General features: G+C 47.7%; 1 protein-coding gene across 1 annotated transcript; it reads left to right on the top strand.

Moving 5' to 3' along the window:
* Nucleotides 1-12385: 12385 nt before the first annotated feature.
* LOC111157799 (keratin, type II cytoskeletal 73) lies at nt 12386-22297 on the top strand. Its single transcript, XM_022519455.1, has 9 exons — nt 12386-12832; nt 14372-14586; nt 15397-15457; nt 16099-16194; nt 16996-17160; nt 19497-19622; nt 20013-20233; nt 21230-21264; nt 22041-22297. The coding sequence occupies exons 1-9, from the start codon at nt 12386-12388 to the stop codon at nt 22295-22297; spliced, it is 1623 nt and encodes a 540-aa protein (XP_022375163.1).
* The last annotated feature ends 1802 nt before the right edge of the window (nt 22298-24099 follow it).

Genomic DNA, 24099 nt, shown 5'->3' with positions numbered 1-24099 from the left:
CCTGGATCCCAACTTTGAGGGCTATGTTGGCAATCTCAGGAGGCAGGTGGACAAGTTCACAGAAGAGAAGATGAGGCAGGCAGCAGACCTGAAGATCACCCAGGATGCCATGGAGGAATACAAGAAGTGAGTGGCGGGAGAAGGTGGGACATTTGGTGTTGGGTCAAAATATGTGTGACTCCCAAGTCTGGTGTGGGAGCAATGCTAGGGCATAGAATTGACCTCTCTTCCCAGGAACTTGTGGGGTCTTTTTCTGTTTGTTTTCTTCTCGTGAATCTGTTTGTGGACATACATTCAGAGTGTAGGGCAGCAGAGAAAAGGGAATGCCTCGAGATGTAACAGTCTTCTCATCCACAAACTGCCCCCAGATACAAAGTAGAGGTCAACAGCAGCACAAAGGCTGAGAGTGACTTTGTGGTGCTGGAGAAGGGGAGAGGCAGCTGGCTTTGTCCCCTAGGGCTCAGTTCTGGTACTCTCTCCGGCCTGCTCTGCACTGGGCTCAGTTTCTTCCGCTGTGAAGCATCCCTAGCCCCAGCTAACTGCCAAGTCAGAACTGGGCTGTGGGCAAGGCTGCAAGAAGTGGTAAGAATGAAGGCTACCCTGATTTCTGTCTCAGAGGTCCTGTTTTCAACTTCTTAAAGATAACAAATCCATTGGCATTGTCCCTACTCTGTTAGTCTCCCACAGTGCCTGTCCTATCGATATCACTCTCCTCCTGGAATCTTGAGACCACTGGGACCATTGCCTCCTTTCTTTCAGGATGTGGACGGTGCCTACTTGGTCAGGGTGGACCTCAATGCCAAAGTGGAGACCCTGCAGCAGGAAATTGAGTTCCTCCAGGTCTTCTATGCTGCTGTAAGTTTGGGGTCTAAGTTCCCTGGGAGCCCCTGGGATGGCTGGAAAACTGAGAAAGCAAAAGAAGTTTCCCTGGGCTGCCCCTGAGTTTCTGCATGGCTGCTGTGAGATGGCTCTGGGAACCCCCTAAAGGTGGATGCCAAGCATTTCTAGAGGACTGATCCCTGTTCTGCTGCATAGGAGCTGGCCCAGGTGTAGCAGTCAGTCAATGGCACCAACATGGTGCTGTCCATGGACAACAACTGGCATCTGAACAGCATCATTTTTGAGGTCAAGGCCCAGTATGAGGAGACCACCCAAAGAGTAAAACTGAGGCCGAGGCCCTGTGTCAGACCAAGGTGCCCACCTCTGGGTTATGCCCAGAGGGCATATGGGATCCCCACTCCTGCCAGTAGAGACTGACATGCTCCTTTGGCTTGTGGTTGGTAGGGTCATCTGACCTCATATGTCTTGTCCTGAAGATTCATGGGGAAGGATACTGTGAAAGTCTCTGGCTCAGCCACCACTAGAAGTGGGTCTTGCTATTCCTTTGTTGGGGAAGCTAACCCAACTCTGCAGACCCAGATGCATCTAGAGATACCATGGTGGCTTTTAAACCTGCACAGCCAACTCTTCAACCCATGCATCATGGTAGCCCGTGTCTCACCCAGGCTGGCTTCCTTCTACCAGGACCTGCTCCAACTGCCTTCCCTTCCCCATACCCGTGGGAGGATATCTTCAGGGATCCTGATCTTCCCACCTGAGTGGAATATGGTTGAAGGAAGTTCCTTAACAGGAATAATAATTCCAAGTCCACACATGAAATAGTTGCTGCCCTCTTCCTACTGTGGGTAGCCTGTTGGCTAGCTCTCCTGTCAGGGTCTGGCTGGGAAGGACAGACCAGAGGTGTATTCCTGCCCAAGATTTGGTTTTGTGATCTTTGGTAGTTGCCTAACTAGGCTGGTTAGGAAGGTTTTCTTTCCTTAACCAGACCCTGCTTTCCCAGCAGCTAGGAATGTGTATCCTTTATGGATTGGTTTCAGCCACAATGACTAGACTGAGCAGGGCACATGAGTCTGGCTGAGTGAAGCTTAGAGGTCTGGGGTGGGTTACTCTGGGTTTGGCTGTCCCTGTGTTACCTTTCATTCCTGCATTTTCCTGGTTCTTGTGCCAGGAGCTCCAGGCCACTGCCAGAAGAAAGAATGATGACCTCAAAGTGATTAAGATAGATGTCAGTGAGCTGAACCCAGCCTTCCAGAGACTTCAAGCGGAAATCACCAATCTTAAGAAACAGGTGGGGTGCCAACTTGGCAGTGGAAGCTTTTGAGGGGTGGAGTTAAGAAAGATTATTTTATTCTTTTATTTTTCTATATTTGCACATCTTCTATAATAAATTATGAAGGTGGGCAAAAGAGAAGCACAGCAAGGGGTTTGGTATATGGTCTTCTGTGCCCCACTTACTTGCTGATGGTTTTTGGAAGAGCACTGCCCCCCTGCCAAGCACCATCCTGGAGGCAGAGCAGAAGGGTGAGGTGAGCCTCAAAGATGACCAGGATAAGGCTGAGGTGGAGGCCGCCCTGCAGCAGGCTAAGGAGGACACGGTCCTGCTGCTGTGTCACTACTGGGAGCTGCTAGGAGCCAAACTGGTCTTGGGTATGGAGATCACCACCAACCACAAGTTGCTGGAGAGTGAGGAGAATAGGTAGGTGACCCAGGGGGCATAGAACATGTGTGTCCATCAATGGTGACCCTGTGTCAACCTTCCCATCTGTATCATGAACAATCAATTAACTCACTTATTCCTGAAACATCACCTGAGCTTTGTCAGTGGTGGGGAAGTGGGTGTCTGCTCAGGACCTTTGTCCAGAGTGCACTTGAGTAGTGCAGGTCCTGGTCCTATATGCTGGAGTCTCTAACTCCTCCAAATTCCCTCTGCACCTCTGGACCGAAGGCAAAGTGGGGAGAATTCCCTGCCATTGAGAAAGACAGAGGAAAAAGAGTTTTCCTTAGCTTGGTTCAGTCCAGGTATGGCTGGCCTGAGCCCTAGCGGGGGAAAACATAGAGAAGGACTCTTGGATGGAGGGGGCTGGGGAGAGAGGATCAGTTGTGGGAGTCGAGGAACAATGGCAATGTACCCACCGAGAGTCAGGATTGTGGGCAGGGGAGACTGAGAACAGCTGCCTTTGTTACTCCATGTGGGAACTGATACAATTCTGGAGCCCGGGTATTTGCCAGAGTGAGACTAAATTACACTTTTATGGACCACAGCTAGGGTATCCTTCCTTTTGGAAATTGTCCTCCTCTGATCCCCTGTCAGAGGATTTACTGATTATTCTGATTGTTTTCATGCCAACCGGCTGTCTGGAGAAGTAACTGACAATGTGAGCTACTGTGAATAAAGAGGGGTTCTCCTTTGTTGGTGAGTCAGGAGTCACCCCTGACCTTTCTTGAGATAAGGAGGAGGAGCTCTCAGCTAGGAGGCTGGAGACCTGCAGCCATGACCTCACTCTTGAGGGCACTGGCTGTGTGTCTTACCCCACAGACCATAAGACGAGAAGGGGATTCGAGTAGACGAGGTCAAGTTTTCCTTTGCTTCTAGGATCTCATGCTCATCTCTAGGTAAAGGAAATAGAGATCCTGCCATTAGGACCCCCTGAGTCTCGTGTGGAGAGTTGGCCCAGAAGGATGGGTGGGGCAGGAGGACTAGCATTGGTGGCCATTGTTCCTTTATGGAACACTTCAGGAGAAGCCCCTCAATGCTGTGTGATATGGGTGTTCCGGGATGTAGAAATTGTATAGGGATGCCCAGAGCTATCCTGAAACCTTCCTCCTGTCTCCCCACAGCTGTGGTGTCAAGCACAGGCTCTGCTTCTGATGTGGTTGCATCTGGCGTCAGCTCAGGGGGCAGAGTCTCTGCAAGAGGAGGCAACACCTTCAGAGGGTCTGGTGTAGCACCTGGGACTGTGACCTGGGCTTTGAGGTCTGCAGGGCACAGTGGGAGCCCTCGAGGGTCCCGATCTCAAGTTGGGAATTCTGGAGACACTGGTTTTGGTGTGGAAAACGAGGAGTCCAGTTCAGTGATTAACCAGGACTCCAGCTGAGCACACAGAAACCTGTAGAATTCCCCCCTAGAGACAAAATGATATCTGGCCCTAATCTCATGGTGTCCATTAACCTATTTCACCTTGTTCATATCTTTTCTGACTGTATACCATCTTTTAATTTTTTCATTTTTTTGCAATTTGAAGGCAGGCTCCTGGGTCAAAACAAATTCTTTCTTTTTTTCATACATCCAAAGATGGGGACCTCATAGGAAACCCCTCACATGTAGTCTCAGTGGGTCTATGGGGCAATCACTCACCTTCTTGCCTATCTTACCTGGCATCCCCATAGTGCTCCTAGTCCACACTGTCCTTTTCTGTGGTACAGAAGCAAAATCTCTTCTTCCATCTCAGTCCTGAAGTACAGGCATACACATACCCTATTTTCTACTATCACTATCAATTCTCAGTTATCCACCTTAATGGGTGTCATTCATTATACTGATAACCTGGGGTTATCAAGAACTTGCTTTGATTTGATGATTTTCTGAAGCCCCACCTGACCCATTCTGGGACATCAGGACACTCTGTCTCCTACAGATTCACAGACCCTGGGTACTTACCAAAGGGAGGAGTAGAGAAGAAGGTCTTTGGGGACCTGGAGGGTGTGAGCATGCCAGCCCAGACCCACCCCTTTCCCTGAGAAAGCCTGTGTACATCAACACCTGGAGATAAGTGTGACAGCAGCTGAGTTCATGTGTTTCCTCTTTCCCAGGGATGGGGATAAAAATATGACAGAAGCAAATATGTCTTAGGACTATACTCCAAGTAGATTCCAGTTTAAAATACATACCCAGTGCGACCTGCTAGGCTAGAGGGTGTGCAAGTTCTGGGCCCTACTATCTAAGAAGAAGATCTCATAACCTATTTTTCCCTTTGAAGATCTGCCTCCTTCTACCTTCCTACTTCTTGCCCTCCCCTCCCCCCACCGACCCCACCATACTTTCTAATAAACTTCATCAGAAACTCATTCATTTGGGAACTTTAAAAAATATGTCTTACTCAGATGGGCTCTGAATGTTGCGCTTTCCCAACCATCACCCTGAAACACACCCATACACATATCTATGCTCACTCTCCTCCCCACACCCACTTACCTATGCTGACAGAAGGGCGTATTATTTCTACTTCACTTTGGAAGGTGGGAAAAAAAGACCCTTCTTTCCCCTCCTTATTGAAGAAGCATCTGTTTTTAAAACAATTAACTGCAGGTCCTCCAGACTTGCTTGGCAGCCAAGCTGGTGTCATTACTGCCTAATTAAAGGATAATAGTCTTGTTATCATTCTCATTATAAGAATTATTATCAGTTAATAGCTAGCGGAAGTGAAGTGGGAAGCAGCAGCCTGGGGGCTCAGGTCACAAGGGCAACTCCGCTACTTTGTCTCCTGCTTCCCTCAGAAAGCAGTTCCCAGCATAACACCCCATGAAGTCCAGCTGTGTGAGATTGGGAGGATGGTCTTATCCCTTCCCTGTCATGAGCACTGTTGGGAAGTGCTGAAAGGAGGGAACATGGCCAGCCAGGGAGACAATGGGCATAAATTCTCATCTGAGCAAACCCTGGGTTTCTAGAGAGGCATTCATTCATTTGACAGTCCTTTATTGAGCACTTCCTATGTGCTAGATTCTGTCCTTGACACTAATACAAAAAGACGACCAAGACCTATGTCTACTGGGAAGAAAGATGAGAGAATGTGCAGAGTACAGGATATAAGTATTGTCTAGGGGAAGTGCCTATCAGGAGCAAGGGGTCAGACTAGCAAGATGGGGGAAAACTTCCTTGATGAGGAGCCCTCAAGCTGAACCTTAAAACCTAAACATTGAGGAGGAGTCAGCCAGCGGGAGAGGGAGAGAAGTTCTATCTCCTGGTGATGGGAGCAGTGCTTGGCACACAGTAGGTAATCGATAAATATTTGTTGAAGGACTGAAAAAGAGCTTGACAAGAGTTTGGCTCTTCAGGCTCTTTCCCAGAAGTGCAGTCTGGTGACGCTGAGAGAGAGGTGTGGCAGCCCAGATTGGTGAAGACCTTTCTGGGCAGAGTGACTAATTTGTTCTGTTTTCCCAGGACATTCCTACTTTTAAGACTGAGCATCCCATGTTTGAGAACCCACTCAGTCCCAGGAAACCAGGATAGTTGGTCGTCCTGCCGCTTTGTTACCTCAAGCAATTTGGACTCCATCCCAACGTATTTAACAGTAGAGTGATGCAGGGGCAAGAGTGTTTATCGAGCAGAGTGTGCCTGAGCCTGCCAGTTGTCCCCCAATATCCTTTCTCCTCTTCAACAGAAATAGAAATTAACAGATGAGCACACCACCACCCACCTCTGGGCAACATTTTCAAGTCTCCTTTACAAATAACTGCGGCTATGAAACAAATTATGGACAGTGGAATGTGAGTTGAAATCATACCATGCTCCAGACTGTGCCCTTAAAAGGCAGAGCCCCTAAGAGTAGGTTCAGTCTCCGAAGAGAAAAATGTGAGGAAGTTTAAGAAACTCTATAAATTCAGACCCTCCCCCCAAACCTTTTGAATAAGAACTGCAGGGTTGAGTTTTAAAAAAATATTTCAGGCAGTAGTGGTTAAGAGCATGGGCTCTACAGTGGGCTGCCTGACTTCCATTCCCAGTTTGCAGCTGTGTGGTCTTATCTAGGTAACTTAACCTCTCTGTGCCTCGGTTTCTGTAAAAAGTTATCTGTAAAAAGTGTCTGTTGATCTTGCAACATTTATCTAACACTTAATATGTGCCTGGTACTGCTCTGAGCACATTAACATGAAAAGAATATTTATTCTGTTTTTGTTGGGCATTTTATAAATGTCAATTAGATCCTGTTGGGTGAGAGTGTCAGTGAGATCTTTTATACCCTTAATGATTTTCTTTCTAGTGATTTTTACCAATTATTGAGGGAGGAATAGTGAAGTCTCTAACTTTAATTGTGGATTTATCTATTTCTTCTTTTGATTCTCTCATATTTTGCTTCACATATTTTGCAGCTCTTCCATTTGGCATATACACATTAGCATTGTTATGTCTTCTTGGTGGATTGACCCTTTTACATTATACGATATAATGTCTCTTTCTGTTTCATATTTTTTCCCTTTGCTCTGAAGGCTACTTTATCTGATCTTAATATAGCCACTCCTATTTTCTTTGATTAATATTTGCATGATATTATCTTTTTCTAAACTTTTACTCTTACCTTGCATATATTGTTACATTTGAGGTAGTTTCTCTTCTTTTTTTGGTAGGTAGTACATAGTTGGCTAATGTTTTTTGAGCCCTTATGATCTTTGTCTTTTAACTGATGTATTTAGACTATATTTAATATAATTATGAATATGTTAAGGCTTAAGTCTGTCATTTTATTTTTTTGTTTCTATTTGTTCTCTATTTCTTGTTTCTTTTTGTTTTCCTGCCTTCCTGTGGTTGCTTGAACATTTTTAATAGCCTATTTTGATATTTATAGTGTCTTTGTATACTATTTTTAGTGGTTGCAGGGGGTATGACACATACAGAGCTCACAACAGTTTACTGCTGTCAACATTTGACTAGTGCAAGTGAAGAAACCCTAACTCTCTACATCCCTTTGCCCTCCTCCTTCATGATATAATTTCTTAAATATTTCCCCTAAATACATTTAGAACCACCCCAGTGTTACAGTTTTTGTTTGAACAATTAAATATCATTTAGAAAATTCAGGAGGAGAGGGAAAGTCTATTGAATTTACCCATTTTTTTTTATTATCATGTTCTTTTCTTCTTCCCAATGTTTCAAGATTACTTCTTTTATCATATTCTTTCTGTTTAGAGGACTTCTTCTTGCCATTCTTTTAGGGTAGGTCTGCCGGCAACAAATCTTTCTAGTTTTCATTCATCTAAGAGTGTTAGGGTTTCGCCTTCATTCCTGAAGGATATTTTCGCTGGATATAGGAAACTATGTTGCCAGTTTTTTGTTTTCAATCACTTGAGAAATACTGTGCCAGTCCCTTCTAACTTCTGTGGTTTCTGATGAGACTTTGGCTTCCCTTTGAAATACTTTCCTTTATAGGTAGGGTGTTGTTTCTCTTTTGCTGTTTTCACAATTTTAATTCATTCTTAATTTTCAGAATTCCGACTAGGCTCTATCTTGGTGTGGATTTTTGGGGATTTATTCTCTTTACATTTGTCTGCTTCTTGAATCTTTAGATTTATGTCCTTTGGGGAATTTTCAGTTCTTATTTCTTTGAGTACTTTTTCACTCAGTCCTCTTTCTTCTCTCAAGAAACTTTAATAACATGAATACAAGCTCTTTTGTTATAGTCCCACAGGTCCCTGGTGCTCAGGTCTGGTCTGGTCTTGTCTTTCCCTTTTTTTCTTTTCTTCTTCTTCTCTCTCTCTCTCTCTCTCTCTCTCTCTTCCTTCCTTCCTTCCTTTCTCTTCTACCTTCCTTTCTTTCCTCCCTCCTTCCCTTCCTCTCCTCCCTCCCCCTTCCTCCCCCTTCTTCTTCCCTCCCTCCCTCCCTTTCTCTCTCCCTCCCTCTCTTTCTTCTTTCTTTCTTTCTTTTTCTTGTCTATTTTTCTCTCTGTTGTTCAGGCTGGGTAATTTCTATTGTTCTATCTTATAGTTCAGAGTCTTTTTTTTTAAAAAAGATTTTATTTATTTATTTGACAGAGAGAGAGGGAGAGAGAGAGATCACAAGTAGGCAGAGAGGCAGGCAGACAGAGAGGGGAAAGCAAGCTCCCCACTGAGCAGAGAGCCCAATGTGGGGCTCAATCCCAGGACCCAGAGATCATGACTTGAGCCAAAGGCAGAGGCTCAACCCTCTGAGCCACCCAGGCACCCCTAGTTCAGAGTCTTTTATCTGACCCCTTTATTCTGCTGTTAACCTCATCCTTTGAGGGTTTTTTTTACTTTGATTATTGTATTTATCAATTCTAAAACTTCCACTTGGTTTTTGATATTTTATTTCTTTTTTGAGATTTCTATTTTTCCATCTGCTTTACATGCTCTTAATTGCTACCAAAGCATTTTTATGATGACTGCTTCAAAATATTCATCATGGGACTCTCGGGTGGTTGTCAGTTCAGCATCTGCCTTTGGCTCAGGTCATGATCCTAGAGTCCTGGGATTGAGCCCCGTGTCAGGCTCCCTGCTCAGTAGGGAGTCTGCTTCTCTCTCTCCCTGCCTCTTCCCCTCCCCCTGCTCGTGCTCTCTCTCTCTCATTCTCTCTCATAAATGAATAAATAAAATCTTTTAAAAATATTCATCAGATAATTCTAACATCTTTGTTATGTTAGTGTTAGTATCTATTGTCTTTTTTTTCATTCAGTTTGAGATATTCCTTGTTCTTGATATGTAAGTGATTTTTGATCAAAACCTGGACATTTTGGGTATTATGTTATAAGACCCTGGATCTTATTTATGTCTTCTGTTTTAACTGTTTTCTTCTGACATTGCTCCAGCAGGGCAAAGAACTGGGTGCCACCCTATTACTGCCAGGTAGGGGTGGAAGTCAGAGCTCCCCATGGTGTCCACTGGTGCTGGATGGATCTGGGACAATTGCCTGGTGGGGAATGAAAATCCCAGCTTCTGCCTTGGCCTTTCCTGGCATCACCCAGGGTGCCTCATTATAGTCTGGTGAGTCTAGCCCTCCTGCTCAACTTTTGCTTGAGTAGGTGGGGATGGGACCTCAGTGCTTTTTGTAATGCTTGGCTAGAGTAGAGTAGTTACTCTCTATACCTTTTCCTTTCTAGGCTTTTCCATTCCTGGATATTTGGCTGAAAAGCTTAGACTTCTGTAGGGCTTCTGGAAAATCTGTACCCTTCCAGGCTATTGCTTTCTTCTGCTCCAAGTCCGGGATATATGAAACAAATAAGAAACCCAAGAAACTAATTACCAAGTTGTTTCTTGGCTCTCAAGATCTCTAGCCAGTGTGATTTTTTCTCTTCACCTTTCAGAATCTTCTTATGTTTGTTTTATACATAATATCTGGGTTCTTAGTTGCAGTAAGTAGAAGAATAGTGTTCATGCTATTTCTTCTGCTAAAACGGTGTCAGAAGAAGGGGAAAGTATGTCCACTCCATTTTCCTGGACGGAAAATACTAAATATCCTTTTACAACATGATTTTATTGCCTTTGGGGAAGATGTGAGGTTGATTTCTTGCCTCCTGTGTGTTGAACCCATCAGAGATGCCTGCCTAGAGGCCTGAGCAAAGGCTAATGGCAGCACTGGCCCTCTGTGGGAAATGGAGTTGACTTAGCAACTGGGTGAAGATCAGATAAGGATTCAGCTAGCTTTGGGTTTCCCCTGGCAATAGCAGTGTCAGGATATGAACTATAAGATATCCCACATAGTGGAATTTTTAAAGACAGATGCCAAGGGTCTTGTCCTTAGAGAGAATGATTTCAAGGGACATTGAAAAATCTTTTTGTCCCTCCATGATTTCCTGAGAGTCTATCTCTCCTGTGGTTCTGGCAGTGAACAGGGAGGATAAGGGTGGGTCTTATCCTTAGGAACCTTTCTGGCTGTTGGGGAAGATTAGCACAAACCTGGAACACACATGGAAACATTGAATTAGAGCAAAAAATAGGTACACTTAGAGCAGGCTGGCCAGAGAAGAGAGTTGGATTGAGATGTAGACCAGAGAAATTTCCCTGGGGTACCCATATGGCAGGTTCACAAGGAAGAAAGGCCAGGGTGGGAGATGGGTAGTAAAGGCCACGTAGAATGAGGGCAGGTTGGGCATTAGCACTCACACAACTGCACTGCAGAGTTGATGTTCACAGTGTGACCACTGGCTGTCAGACCTTAGGGAGTGATCTCAAGGCCTGTGACAGCAGTCTGTAGTTTTGCTGAGACATGGGTCTGAATCATGTCTTCTTTGATGCTGGTGTGCTGAAAGGAGTCAATTATGGAGTGATTCTGGCTGGAACACTCTATATCCTCATCACAACACAGTGTTGTTGGTCTTCATTCATCATGCCTATGAAGAAATTAAAAAGGGCTAAAACCTTTGTGTCAATGGAAAAGATTGCTAAGTGCTGTTGCTGGTGGTATCAAAATTGAGACCATCTAAGGAAATGATTATTCTTAATAATTTGGCAGTTGCTTGGTTCTACAGTAGAGGCAAAATACTGGTGTATTATATTACCTAATACAGAATAGGGGAATAATTTCTGGACAGAAATAGAAAAGTGGGATTGGCAAACTTCATTCAAGTACTCTGGTGAAATAATTGCATTTTTATGAAGGATATTATATACTATGTATATATTTGGGATTTGAGAACTGTGAAATACTTAGGTCAAATACTTTGGTGTTGCCAAGGCTCTAATAAAATTCAAGTGTCTGTTCTCCCCCTTAGAATTGTGAGCGAGGCTTCTGTCTTATTAATTTATGACCCCAGATCCTAACACAGTACCTGGGACAGAGTCAACTCTTAACAGAAGACTGTTAAGTGAAGGATGGATGAAGGAATGGGTAGGTCAGGGGACAGGTGGGTGGACAGATGGACAAATACAGCCTTCACAGTCTGTATGTAGGGTCAGAAGGCCAGCCCAGAGAACCTCAAAGCTGAGGCCTTTGTTTTGATGGTTTTTTACATCCTCTGGGATTCATACCAAAAAATGGGCTAATAAGCTAATTAAAAAAAAAAAAGGGCTAATGAAATGTTTGCTGTCCTCAACTAACTGAGCCTCTGTTTTCCCATTTGTGAAATGTGGATTATCATATGCCTCCCAGGCTGACTGAGTGGATCAAGCGAGCTTCAGTACTCAAGGAGCTCTTTTAATGCTGTAAAGTGCTGTACTACTGTCAGCCATCGTGAATGGTGGCAATGCTATTATTTCAAGGTCAAGTGTGGGGTGGTGGGAGAGCACGGGAACAAAGAAGGTGGTGTGTGCAGGGAAGTCTGGCTTCACAGGGGAGCAGAAGACTTGCCTGGAAGGCCACAGCAGAGGCTCTGGATTCCCGTCTCCAGGAGCCCTGGGAAGCCAGGCCACAGAGTCTTTTCCTAACCACATAAAAGCAGTTCAGTCAGGGTCCCTGATCTGATCCTGGTAGAGTCGTGAGATCTCTCACAGATGAGGCTATCAATTAAAGGTCTTCCTCTGTACCCCTGCAATCCAGCCTCCCCCCTCCCTGAGGAAGGGCAATTGAGGCTGTGACAAACCTCTCAGCCAAGATCTTTCTAGGGATAATTTGGTCAGGCTAATTATCCCATGTTAATTAGATAAGACTCAAATTATATGAGCAAGCCTTGCAAGCCCAGCACTTTGGGAGTTTTCAAGTTATTTACCTGGTGTCTCTGATTTTGCTGGGAGAAAATGATTTTTTGCTCCCAGGCAAACTAAACCCACAAATTAGGGCAGTGGCTTCCTCCTGAGCCCTATAAATGGGGATCCTGAGATTGTAGGCTGGCGAATTGCATCTCAGCAAAGGGTTAGCATCTTATTCCATCTCTCTGACCTTCTCAGCATGAACCGCCAATTCACCTACAAGTCGGGAGCTGCTACCAAAGGGGGTTTCAGTGGCTGCTCAGCAGTGCTCTCAGGGGGCAGCTCATCCTCCTATCGGGCAGGGGGCAAAGGATTCAGCGGGGGCTTTGGAAGCCGGAGCCTCTACAGCCTGGGGGGAACCCGGAGCATCTCCCTCAACATGGCCAGTGGCAGTGGGCGGGCAGGAAGCTATGGGTTTGGTCGAGGCCGGGCCAGTGGCTTTGCTGGCAGCATGTTTGGCAGTGTGGCCCTGGGGCCCGTGTGTCCGTCTGTATGCCTTCCAGGGGGCATCCACCAGGTCACCATCAACAAGAACCTCCTGGCCCCCCTCAACGTGGAGCTGGACCCGGAGATCCAGAAAGTGCGCACCCAGGAGCGGGAGCAGATCAAGGCTCTGAACAATAAATTTGCCTCCTTCATCGATAAGGTGGGACTTTTTGGAGAAAGCCAAGCATAGAACCCCTTCCTTCCTGTATTTTCACTGCCCTAAGGGGCTCCCTGTCTGAAGGAGAGGAAGGCAGGACACTCCCCAGGATGCAGACACGGTGAGGACAGAGCAGGGAAGAACTGGACAAACCTGAAATCAGTGCTGAGGGGCTGGTGGTGGTGGGGATTGGTCAGAGGGGCAGGAGGAGACAGGGAGTTTGGTTTGGGAAGGTTTCCAGGAGGCAGGAGAAGTGGCCTCAAAGTTGAAAGTTGGAGAGTAACAGTTTAAGAAACTAGGAAGCTGGACAACGGAGAGCTCCATGGAAGCCTAAGATATCTATAAAGCTGTGGGACCCAGTTTCTCCTCTCATGAGACCCAGACCAGCTCAGATTCTGGTTGAAAGACAGACTCATAGCTTATAATATGCCCAATGTACAAGGTGAGGCAGATGGGGATCAGTGATGTACTAGAGCTGTGGTCCTGAAAAGTGCTCCCCAAACCAGCAGCATTAGGATCACCTGGGCACTTGTAGAATGCACATTTTCAGGGCTTGTCTCATACCTACTGAATCATGAGCTCTCCAGTGAGACCAGGAGCCCCCAGGTGATGCTAATGCCCACTTGAGCTTGAGAACCCCTGAGGAACAACGGGGTAGCAAGGCCTTGGGAAACGGAGACTTCCTGAGCACAGGGGAGCAGGGAAAGCTCACCGGAGTGACAGTGAGTAGGGTGGCAGAGTGTGAATAGGAGTTCACTGGTTGGAGGTGGGGAAAGGAAGCCTAGGGAGAGGGAGCCATCCCACATATCATGGTAGGCTTGTCAGGAGCATGAGGAGAATTTGGCTTTGTGAGAGTCAGGTGAATGGTGAAGGAAGAGAAGGAAGGGGTGGGCACATTGTGAAGAACACAGGGAGGAATTTGGATTAGGTCCTGCAGATGATAGGGAACCACAAGGGCATTTTGAGCAAGGGAATTGTATGGCCTTTGCAGGCTACAACTTGAGAATGCTGGTTCTTTGCTTGGAGAAATGCTCTGAGATCAGAGAGTTGGACATGAAAGCAATATAGGAAGGCCCAAGACCCTCAGTCAACTGAGTACCTGCCTCTGGCTGGGCTGGGAGATACTATGATGGAGGAGACGAAGAGGAGACAAAGCACAGGCCAGACCACCAGGCCCTGAGCAGGGGTGTTCAAGAGTGTGAAGGCAGGGACAGGCCAGCTTATGTCTCTAAGGATTTGCCTTAGAGAGGTGGCCTGGGCTGCCCGTGGATACTGGTCCAGCCAGATTTAGACAGATGCAGAGGAGACAGATCTAACTAGCAGGAAATGAAGATGCAGTCCTGCCTGATCATAGAGCTGTCCCTAGAAAGGGAACCTTAGTCAAACAAATGGCCCTGGGTGCGGGAGGGCTGTGAGGGATATTTCCCAAGGGCTGAGGCTTACCCTTTAAGCTAATGTAGCACAGGACAGCACAGCCACTGTCCAGGAAAGGAAACCACACAGCCTCCCTACTGACCAAGTACCTGTTGATTTGGGGCCCAGGTGCGGTTCCTGGAGCAGCAGAACCAGGTGCTGGAGACCAAGTGGGAGCTGCTGCAGCAGCTGGACCTGAACAACTGCAAGAACAACCTGGAGCCCATCCTCGAGGGCTACATCAGCAACCTGCGGAAGCAGCTGGAGACACTGTCCGGGGACAGGGTGCGGCTGGACTCCGAGCTGAGGAGCATGCGGGACGTGGTGGAGGACTACAAGAGGAGGTGAGTGGGACCCTGCACCTAGGCTGACTGGCCTGCCAGAGCTGGCTTTCCCAGCAGGCACTGGGACACTTGCCACTGACCTCAGGGACACAGAGCTTGGATGAGAGTGGCCCATCCTGAGTTCCCCTACCCAGGCAAGATGAGGCCGTCTCTGGGTGGCTGGGCAGTCCGGAGAGTGGAGAGTCAGCCTCTCAGGCAGTGAGAGGACTGTCCTGGCAAGTGGTCACCTCCTTGGCATGTTCCCTCCTGCTCCCCACTGGAGAGAGCCTCCCAGCTCCTAAGCTTGCTCAGTGGGTTCCCAAGTTCCAATGAACTACCTCCCACTGCTTCAACCCAGCAGGGCAGGGAGTTGGAGTTTCTCTAATCTCCTTCAAGTTGTGGACATTTGGGCCATGCCCCCTCTTCCTGTCCCAGGGGATAGTTCTGGCTTCCTTAAGATTCATGCTTCGAGATGGGGTGAAGTTATTAACAAGGGTGTCAGGCAGCTGGAGTGGCATAGGAATCACAGCTAAAAGAGACACCAGGATGTTCCTGTGATTTGGACACTTAATGGGAAGAGGAAGGACATACTTACTCTTCAGGCAACAGGGAAATCCAGACCCCAAATCATCTGGTCCCCTGGCCTGGGAGGGAATTGCTTGAAAACCCTGTCTGTAGCACTGGCTAAGAAGTCCTAGTGAGCTGGACAGATTTGCCAAGATATAGAACAACACCTGCTATATGGGACATAGTATGGGCAATTAGTTTTCTGCTTTCATGATGAGGACACACACCCACCCCGCCTTGCTCACCGCAATGCTTTTCCTGCAGGTACGAGGAGGAAATTAATAAGCGCACAACTGCCGAGAATGAATTTGTGGTGCTCAAGAAGGTGAGGAGGGGGTGCATACTTCTCGTCACCTAGGCAGTGGAGTATGGAGGGCAGAAGAGATAACAGAGGGGAGACTGAGGTCTGTGCTCCTTGTAGAATGAACTCGAACTGAAGTGCCAGAAGAGGACGGAGGGATGTACCGCTTGGGACATCTGGGGACCCTTTGATGTTAACCTAGAATATATCACCTTGTCTGCTTTTTACATTTGGTGTGAGTGGGCAGGAGCCCAGACGTGGATAGTCAATGACCAGGTTGTGTCCACTTTGGCTTGGGAAACAGGACATGCTTTGAGAAGAGCTGCAGGTTTACCTTCCAACTCTGCCTGTCTCTGACAAAGCACTGTGGCTGTCTTGGGCTCTGACTGCCGAATGACCCCTGTGTGGGAGATAGCACTCCCTCATAAACCCTCTCTTCGAGAAATAGAGCAGTAAAAAGTTTCCATTTTGGACGGGGCACAGAGGAGTTCCAGAGGCTCGCAGTGAGTCTTGGGTGGAAGTCCTGTTCCTGCCTTCTGGGTCTTGACTCCATTCCCTGGGGGCAGCTTGATAGTCTTAGTGTTGGTGCTCAGATGCCAGTTCCTGGGAGAGCCCTGACTGGGCTTGAAGAATGACAATGTCAGGGCATCTCTGGATTGCTTTAGGATGTGGATGCAGCTTACATGAGCAAGGTGGAACTGCAGGCCAAGGTGGATGCTCTGGATGGAGAAATCAAGTTCTTCAAATGCCTGTATGAAGGGGTAAGTTTCCATCCCCCAGATCTATCCCCAGCTCTGTCTTCAAATGCCTGTATGAAGGGGTAATGCTCCATCCCCCAGTCCTATTCCCAGCTCTGTCTTCTGAAAGGACAGATATGTGAATGAATGAGTGGTTGGTTATTCATTCCTTAGTAACTTTAAGAGCCCAGGGGATCTCCAGCATTTGGATGCTGGGGGCCATTTTGACCAAAGGAAAGCATGACTTCTATCTCAGTGCTCCCAACTGAGATGGACTCTCAGTGCCATCAGTCCCAGCCTGGCCTCCAGATGTCCTGGTTTCACTTCCTTCAGGAAGCAATGGGCCCTTATGGGGTTCCCACTGGTCTTCACAAGGATATTCTCATTTCTGCCTGTCTTCTCACTGACACTTGGGTGTCTCCCTGGGTCTTCAGCAGGAATCTCCAGGGACAGAGGTAGGGAGTCTTCACACCCTCTCTACTGACTCTGACCATCTGGCTTCAAGCCCAAACCTGTTGGCCAAGCATATGTGGGCTTCTGTGTCCTTACCGTCTCTTGTGTGGTGGCCAGGTTGTCTCCCCACTACTTCCTATACTCCTGACCTGTCTCAAATGACAGACAGATGGGCTGTTTTCTTCCAGAGCTGCTTCAAACTCATTCGACAGTTTTCAGATGTGGTATTGAAACATCAATGGGGGGCTTGGGGGAATGTATCTTGCACCTATTTATGAGGGCCTAGGGGATCTCCTGCTAGGAAAGGGCTATCACCTTGGCACCTTCCTCTGCCCACAAAAGGCATTTCATGTTTCCTTCTTTCCCATGTAGGAGATTGCTCAGATACAGTCCCACATCAGCGACACATCTGTCATCCTGTCCATGGACAATAACCGGAACCTAGACCTGGACAGCATCATTGCTGAGGTCCGTGCTCAGTATGAGGAGATTGCCCTGAAGAGCAAGGCTGAGGCCGAGGCACTGTACCAGACCAAGGTGGGCTGCACACCTCCCTGGAGTCCATGACCCACCATGTCCCACACATTTGCTGGGAGCACAGAACTGTCCTGGGTGCTGGGGGGAACCCAAAAGGCGGAGAAGATGAAGCTCTTAGACTGATCCACTTGGGGATCCACATGGGATCCACATGGGGCAGCCACGGGAAGACATCTACAGCCAAGCACAAGTGAATGTGGCACAGACAGAGTCCAGGATGTTGAGGAGACGAAGGTTGGGGGACCAGGTAGGGCAGGTCAGGACTGACTTCCTGGAGGCAGAGGGTTTTGAACTGAGTCTGAGAGGGAGCGAAAAATAGGTAGTTAGCATCTCAACTCCCTCATTAATTACAATAAATTAGGGGGTCTCTTGAGTGTGATCTGAGATCAGGTAATTCCTACCTTTCATTCAAGTCCAACTGCAAGGATAAAGGGGGAGTATGAGTCCCTTAGATCTTAACTCCTCTAATGGGTTGTGGGTGGGGAAATGATTCTTTAGATAATTTGGTTTCTCAGATCAAGATGGCAGCTTCCTAATTGTTCCATGCTGCTTATCGGGTTCCTTCTCAGGGGAGATTCACACACTTGAGGACTTATCTTGTCCCTCCCCCTGCCTCCTTGCCACTATAAGGACAGAAAGATGTGGCCAGCAGGGGTGAGAGGAAGGGAGGCTTTCAAGGCCCAGGGAACAACAACTTTTATCCTTGATAAAAGTTCAAACTCAAGCCTCTAGTTCCCCATATCCCTTCACGTGACTGCTGCAAGCCAGTGTCAGGGATGGCCATGTGGCCATGTGGCCCAGCCATTCTGGATTGTCAGTGGCCAGTGCTTAACCCCAGGTTCCTTCCAGAAGAGTCAGGCAGGTCTGCACAGACATGATTTTTGGTTCACTTGCTATTTGGGGTTACCCACACTGGCACTTCTTCATCTGCGGGTAAGCATTTATGGACCAGAGTTTCATTAGTGTAGTTCTAACAACAGAATTATGAGGTCTTATTATTATTGTTCCCCTTTCAAAATGAAGAAACCAGGGCTCATGTGGTGTCAGTAACCTGCCAAGCTCACTTAGCTGGTAAGTGATGGAACTGGATTGAATCTAGATAACTGACTGCCAATTCCACAGTGTTTAGACAAAAGATCAGGACATGACTCTGGTAAGAAGTGTTTATAGTGAGGATTTGGGGTAGGCTGGGAGTGGAACAGAGAAGGATGCTCACCTGTTTGCTTCAAAAGGATACTGCTTGGTGTCAGAATTGGGGAATTTAGTGCCTCCCTCTCTGTTGGTGTGTAGGGAGAGCCATCCTGCTCACGCAGCCTTGCAGAGAAGCAGGAAAAGACCACTTGTCCTGCCCCAGTGTTTATCGTCCCAAGATTAGCACCAAAGATAAAACACGAGACTCCCCCCTGCCTTCTAGGGGACCTGGCACCTTTAAGAGGAATCCTGAACCCAGGGGCTTGTTAGGGTCAGATATGACAACCCCCAAGGCCAAGTACCAGGAGCAGAGAGAAACAGTGCACAGCCACCAGAGTTCTGAATTTTTCCTCATGACCGGAAAGACTTCCGGTAGCCTGGGACCCAGCTGAGCTATGAAGAGGAGGAAGCCACAGAGAAAACAGGTCCCTGCCATCCAGTCATGCTAAGTCTGACAGGGAAAACACAGAAAGTTGTGCTTGTAGTACAATGTGGTAAGATCTATGGACTGGAGTGCCAGGAGTTATGGAAATAGAAGGACACCCAACTAGGAAATCAAGGGAGGCCTCCTGGAAGAAGTGACTCTGCCCTGGCTGAGTTGGAAATAGCTAAGGAAAAAAGGAAAATGGATGAGGAAGGGTTTTCCAGGTGGAAGTAGTGGCTCATGCAAAGACTCAGAGACTTGAGAGCACAGGGGACATTTATGGAACATGGAACTGTTTGGCACAGGTGTACAGACAAGTAGATGAAGGGCAAGAGCAGTGAGAAAGGAGTCTGGAGAGACTGGTGGATGTCAAACCTGAGAACACCTTGATGCCGTGCTCATAGTTTAAATTTGACCTTGACTTTGAAGGGCTGTGGGTAGAGGAGCATCATAGTTGGAACTGAGTGTTTTAAAGTTGCAGTGCAGAGAGTAGAGGCTTTCAAGAGTTCTTATGGCCAAATCTAACCATCAGTGAGGTGACTGTGCTTAAGGCAAACATATATTCAATGAGTGGATGGTTGAGTGAGAGGCTTTTGGTAGGCCTGGTGAGGTTGGGGTCCCCCATCGACCCCTCACACCCTGAAGACAAAATCACAGTCTGCCAGGCTGAGCTCAGCCAGGCCCCGAGTTGAGGTCTCTACTTTGCTCCCTGTCCCCCTAGTTCCAGGAGCTCCAGCTAGTGGCCGGCCGGCATGGGGATGACCTCAAACACACCAAGAACGAGATCTCTGAACTGACTCGACTTATCCAAAGACTGCGCTCGGAGATTGAGAGTGTGAAGAAACAGGTGAAGGGGCTTTGGCGGGTCCTGGCTTACTTCCCAAAGAAGGAGTGAACTGTTTATCACACGTAACTCCACTGGGTCTCTCTCTTGCTCTTGGTTCTCCATCTCAGAACCTGGTTTCTCAGATGGACCCCCGGTCTCATCCACAACACTTAACCTCTCACCTGAGTCTGGAACAATTGGAAGGGTCTTTTCGGAAAGCCTGCTAGCTGAGAGTAACAATCCTCTCTGACCCACGTTGGCAGGACTCCTTCACCATGAATGTGGCTTTGCTTTAGGAAGTGGGGTCAGACAGAGGAGGGTCCGACCACAGTCAGCTCATTGGGGTGAGGGGTGAGGGGAGGCCCAGAGAGCCCTAGAATTCATGGGAGAATACTACCTCCTGACCCTCAGTGTGCCAACCTGGAGACGGCCATCGCCGATGCTGAGCAGCGGGGCGACTGCGCTCTGAAGGACGCCCGGGCCAAGCTGGACGAGCTGGAGGCCGCCCTGCACCAGGCCAAGGAGGAGCTGGCCCGGATGCTGCGCGAGTACCAGGAGCTCACGAGCACGAAGCTGGCCCTGGACGTGGAGATCGCCACCTACCGCAAGCTGCTGGAGGGCGAGGAGTGCAGGTGGGTGGTGGGAGGGCTCTTAGAATGTTGGGGGTGGAAGAACTTTTGGAATCTCCCGACTCAGTTTCCCAGAGTGTGGGAGAAGTTGCTGGAGGGCCTGGAGACACTTTTCACGTCACGCACAAGCAGCTTGGAACAGCAGCAGTCAGTGAATGAGACGGTGATGTCCTTTTCATTTCTCCTACGACTTTCCAGAGTAGGACAGGGAGAAAGTCTCAGTGTGGTGCCATTGCTGTTGTGTCTTTAACACTGCCCTGATCATTGCAAATATCCCTATTAATAAAGAGACAGTAGATCCCAGGTTCAGAGCCTCTGGCAGACAATAATATCTAGCCAAAAATTTTTAAATTGGTTTATTTTCATTATATTTATTTTTATTACTACTGTTTTTCCCCCTTTTTTGGTCAGGTAGCATTGGCTTTTTACTTACCCTGGTGATATATAACTTCTTTTTAAGAAAAACGCATTTTTTGTTTATAAAAGACAGAGCCAATGACAAGCACTAAATATATAACAGTACATGTTCAAAACAGCAGTCAGACAAGTGTATATGAAGCATTAGTGTGGGAAAACCTTGTTCTAACTGAACACCACCATATTACTGAGACTCTCAGGGGAGAAGTTATGGTTCCTAAAATCAGAATTAATGTCTGATTAATGACACTTAATGGCACTTTCGATGCTAATATTTCCACATATGTATTTATTCCGGCACTAGCCTTGCAGGAATGAACAAATGGGATAAAGAGAAGCCCAGGGGAGGGACTCCAAGGGGTACTGTTGTTGGGGGCCACAGGTTTGCAAGTTGGCACATCTCTGGTGGGAAGAGTAGCCTTCTGGGTGGGGGTCACAGAGACTGCAGGTACACCGAGGCCGGCTGGCTGGCTGGAAGGGCTGCTGGAGGCTGGGCTAGGCTGCCTGCTGACTTCAAGCTGTGGTGTGGGGAGCTCAGATTCCACACACTGGAGATTCACCTACACTTTTCTCTCTGCACAGGATGTCTGGAGAATACACCAACTCTGTGAGCATCTGTGAGTATTTCACACCTCTGAGGGAATATTTGTAGCCCATCACTGAATAGGAAATAAGCAGGTACCTACTGCCAGGCCCCCATGGAACAGCCTGGGCTCTGCCTGGTAGATCACCATGGTCACCATCGCCTTACTTGCTGAGACCTGCTGCCTCTTCCTCTATGGAGCTCCCACTGCCAGCTTCCCATCACATTCCGATATTTCACAGGGCCCCTTCCCCAGAAATCTCATCTGTGCTGGGATAAAATTCCTAGCCTGCCCTCTTCTGCCTCCCCCACACGGGCTTTCCTGCATGATGGAAGCTGTGAGCTTCCCGAGTCCACCTCCTCACTGAGAGTGGAGACCAGTGCACAGACACGGGGTTGCACCTGTGTTAATGCTGGCTCTGCAGCTTTTAGCCTGGTCTCCTTCTAAAACAGGCCGGCAAAACCTTCCCTAAATCGGGCAATTAGGAATTTCCTTGAAAAAAATTTAGAATGTATTATGAAGTTAAATGCAAGACCTATTGGCTTATGTGATGCTTTGGGGGAAGCTCTTGTTATTCCTGTTGGTGCAAAGAATGAGAAGGTGCCCAATTTGGAATCTGGGATCTGGGCTATTTTTTCCAGAGCTTGAGCCACTCAGGCATTGAGCATGTCATTAGAATCCACAGTTGATATGAACTGTTTGCTTAAGAGGGAGACATCTATGCTAGATGCAGCTGGGAGACTGGAGGGGACTTGGGGTCACTCCTGTTTGGGGACATACACTTATCACTCCTCTCTGCCTCCCCACAGCGGTCATCAGCAGCACCACAGCGGGGACCACAGGTGCTGGGGCTGGCTTTGGTTTCAGCGGCACTGGAAGCTATGGTTACCGGCCCAGCTCTGTCTCGGGGGGCTATGGTATGCTGTCAGGGGGCTGTGTCACTGGCAGTGGGAACTGCAGCCCCCGCGGGGAGGCCAAAACCAGGCTGGGGAGTGTAAGCGAGTTCAAGGAACCCCAGGGGAAGACCTCCGCTCTGAGCTCCCCTGCCAAGAAGACCACAAGATAAAGCAAAAGTCCATTTTCCAGCTGTCCACCTCACCCTGTTTTTCCTCTGGACTCCCTTCTCCAGGAAACTCCTGTCTCACCTTTCTCCTGGTCTCCTTCTTGCTTTCCTTTGCCACTGACATTTCCTCTCCTCTACATCCTACATTAGTCTTTCTCAATCTAGAATCAGGATTCTATCCCATCTTTCTGCTTCCATACTGACAGACCCCCTAACTCAGACCCCCTTCCTGAAGCATTGCCAACAATGACGGCTCAGACCTTGTTCTGGCCTGCACGCCTCCCCTGGAGGAAGGTTTCTCCTCAGTCGTAACCCCCTCCATGCCCTGGCTTTGGTTGTTTGGCTACAAGCTCCATGGGGTCATGAGAGTATAGGTCCACTGACAGATCCACAGGGACTGTCTCCTGTTACAGCAACACTGGCTTAGGTGAAAGACCAGGTTATAGCTTATATCTTGTATAGCCCCTTCAGGTATGGAGAGCTGGGAGTAGCCTTGAAGATTGGTCCCATCCATGAAGGGATTTGTGCCCTCAATATGAGAGTTCTTGTCCTTGTTTAGGCCTTACCTCTCTGCTTCCTGTGTCTCACCAATAAACTTAATAAAACTTATGTAGGACCAGGCTGCTTCTCTCTCCCAAGGGGATCCTCATCCCAGGCCATATCTCTTCCATATGTGGAGATCAATGGCCTGGAATCTGGGGCATAGAGGTCTGGGGTGTTCCACAGCGCCCCTAAGTGTGTTTTAATCTGGGGGAAAGAGATCCTTGTACGGATAGGGTCACAGTGGGTCTTGTGACACTCAGGATTCCTCTCCAACAGCCATCCTCAGCAGATGCACCTTTGATTCATGCTTTTCTCAGGCCAACGCTCCAGGGAGTAGGCAATCTTTAACAACACGCAGATTATGGGCAGGGAGAGAGGGACAACACTTATCTGTGGCAGAATTTAAAACTGGTCCAGAAGCAGCAGAAAGCCAGTTCTGGAAAGCCTAGGGCTCAAGTAATGGCTATTCCCTGTTCTCTGGGAAAAAACCAAAGTAGAGTCTCTTTAAAGTAATGAGCCATGTCCCCTTGGTCTTTGGTGAAGTGAATGTCTATGAGTATGAGTTGTGTTGAAGCATGGACCATCACTGTGACACCCACCACCCAGCCTCCAAAACACTCTTGTGCTGAGAGACGTCTGTCAGGTTCCAAGGTCGTGATGATGCTCTCAGGACGCAAAGAGCCTGGGAGAGACTGGCAGCCCTTCAGGCTGGGCTCCCAGGTGCCTCTGAACGGGATCACTGTGGATCCAGGGAGTCTTAGAGTTCAACTCAACGGCTTTGAATTCAGGTTCAGACTCTGCAACTAACAGGGGATCAAGAGCAAAGTTCTCAAGAGTTCAAGAGTTTCATTTTGAGTCTTATTTCTTTAGTTATAAAATAGACAGACTAAGCACCTGTGTATTACTCTTAGGCCAGAATGAGGTGACATAAACACACCTTACACAACTCCTGGTACAAAGTTCATACTTAATAAACATTCAGTGGAAACAGAGTCTTGTCCTCAAATTTTTTTGCTTCAAACATTTGACTAAATCTGGTCACTTAAAAGAGGTGTTTAGTGCCGGTGAAGCAATTTGCAAGCTCCAAACTTTAAGGACACCATCTCATAAACTATATGCCAGTTTATTTATTGCCCTAAAGAGGACTGGTTGAAGAGTAGTCTCAGGGAATACACTCTCGGGACCAGTAAAGAAATTGTGGTCAGGTCGAGGAATACTTGTTGAATATCTTGCATTTATCTGGCATGTGTTAGCGTTGGGCA

The sequence above is a fragment of the Enhydra lutris genome, unplaced genomic scaffold (assembly GCF_002288905.1).
Source record: "Enhydra lutris kenyoni isolate GAN:26980312 unplaced genomic scaffold, ASM228890v2 scaffoldscaffold56, whole genome shotgun sequence".
Lineage (NCBI taxonomy): Eukaryota > Metazoa > Chordata > Mammalia > Carnivora > Mustelidae > Enhydra > Enhydra lutris.
The sequence above is the reverse complement of the archived record's forward strand: the minus strand, read 5'-3'. Positions and strand labels throughout refer to the sequence as shown.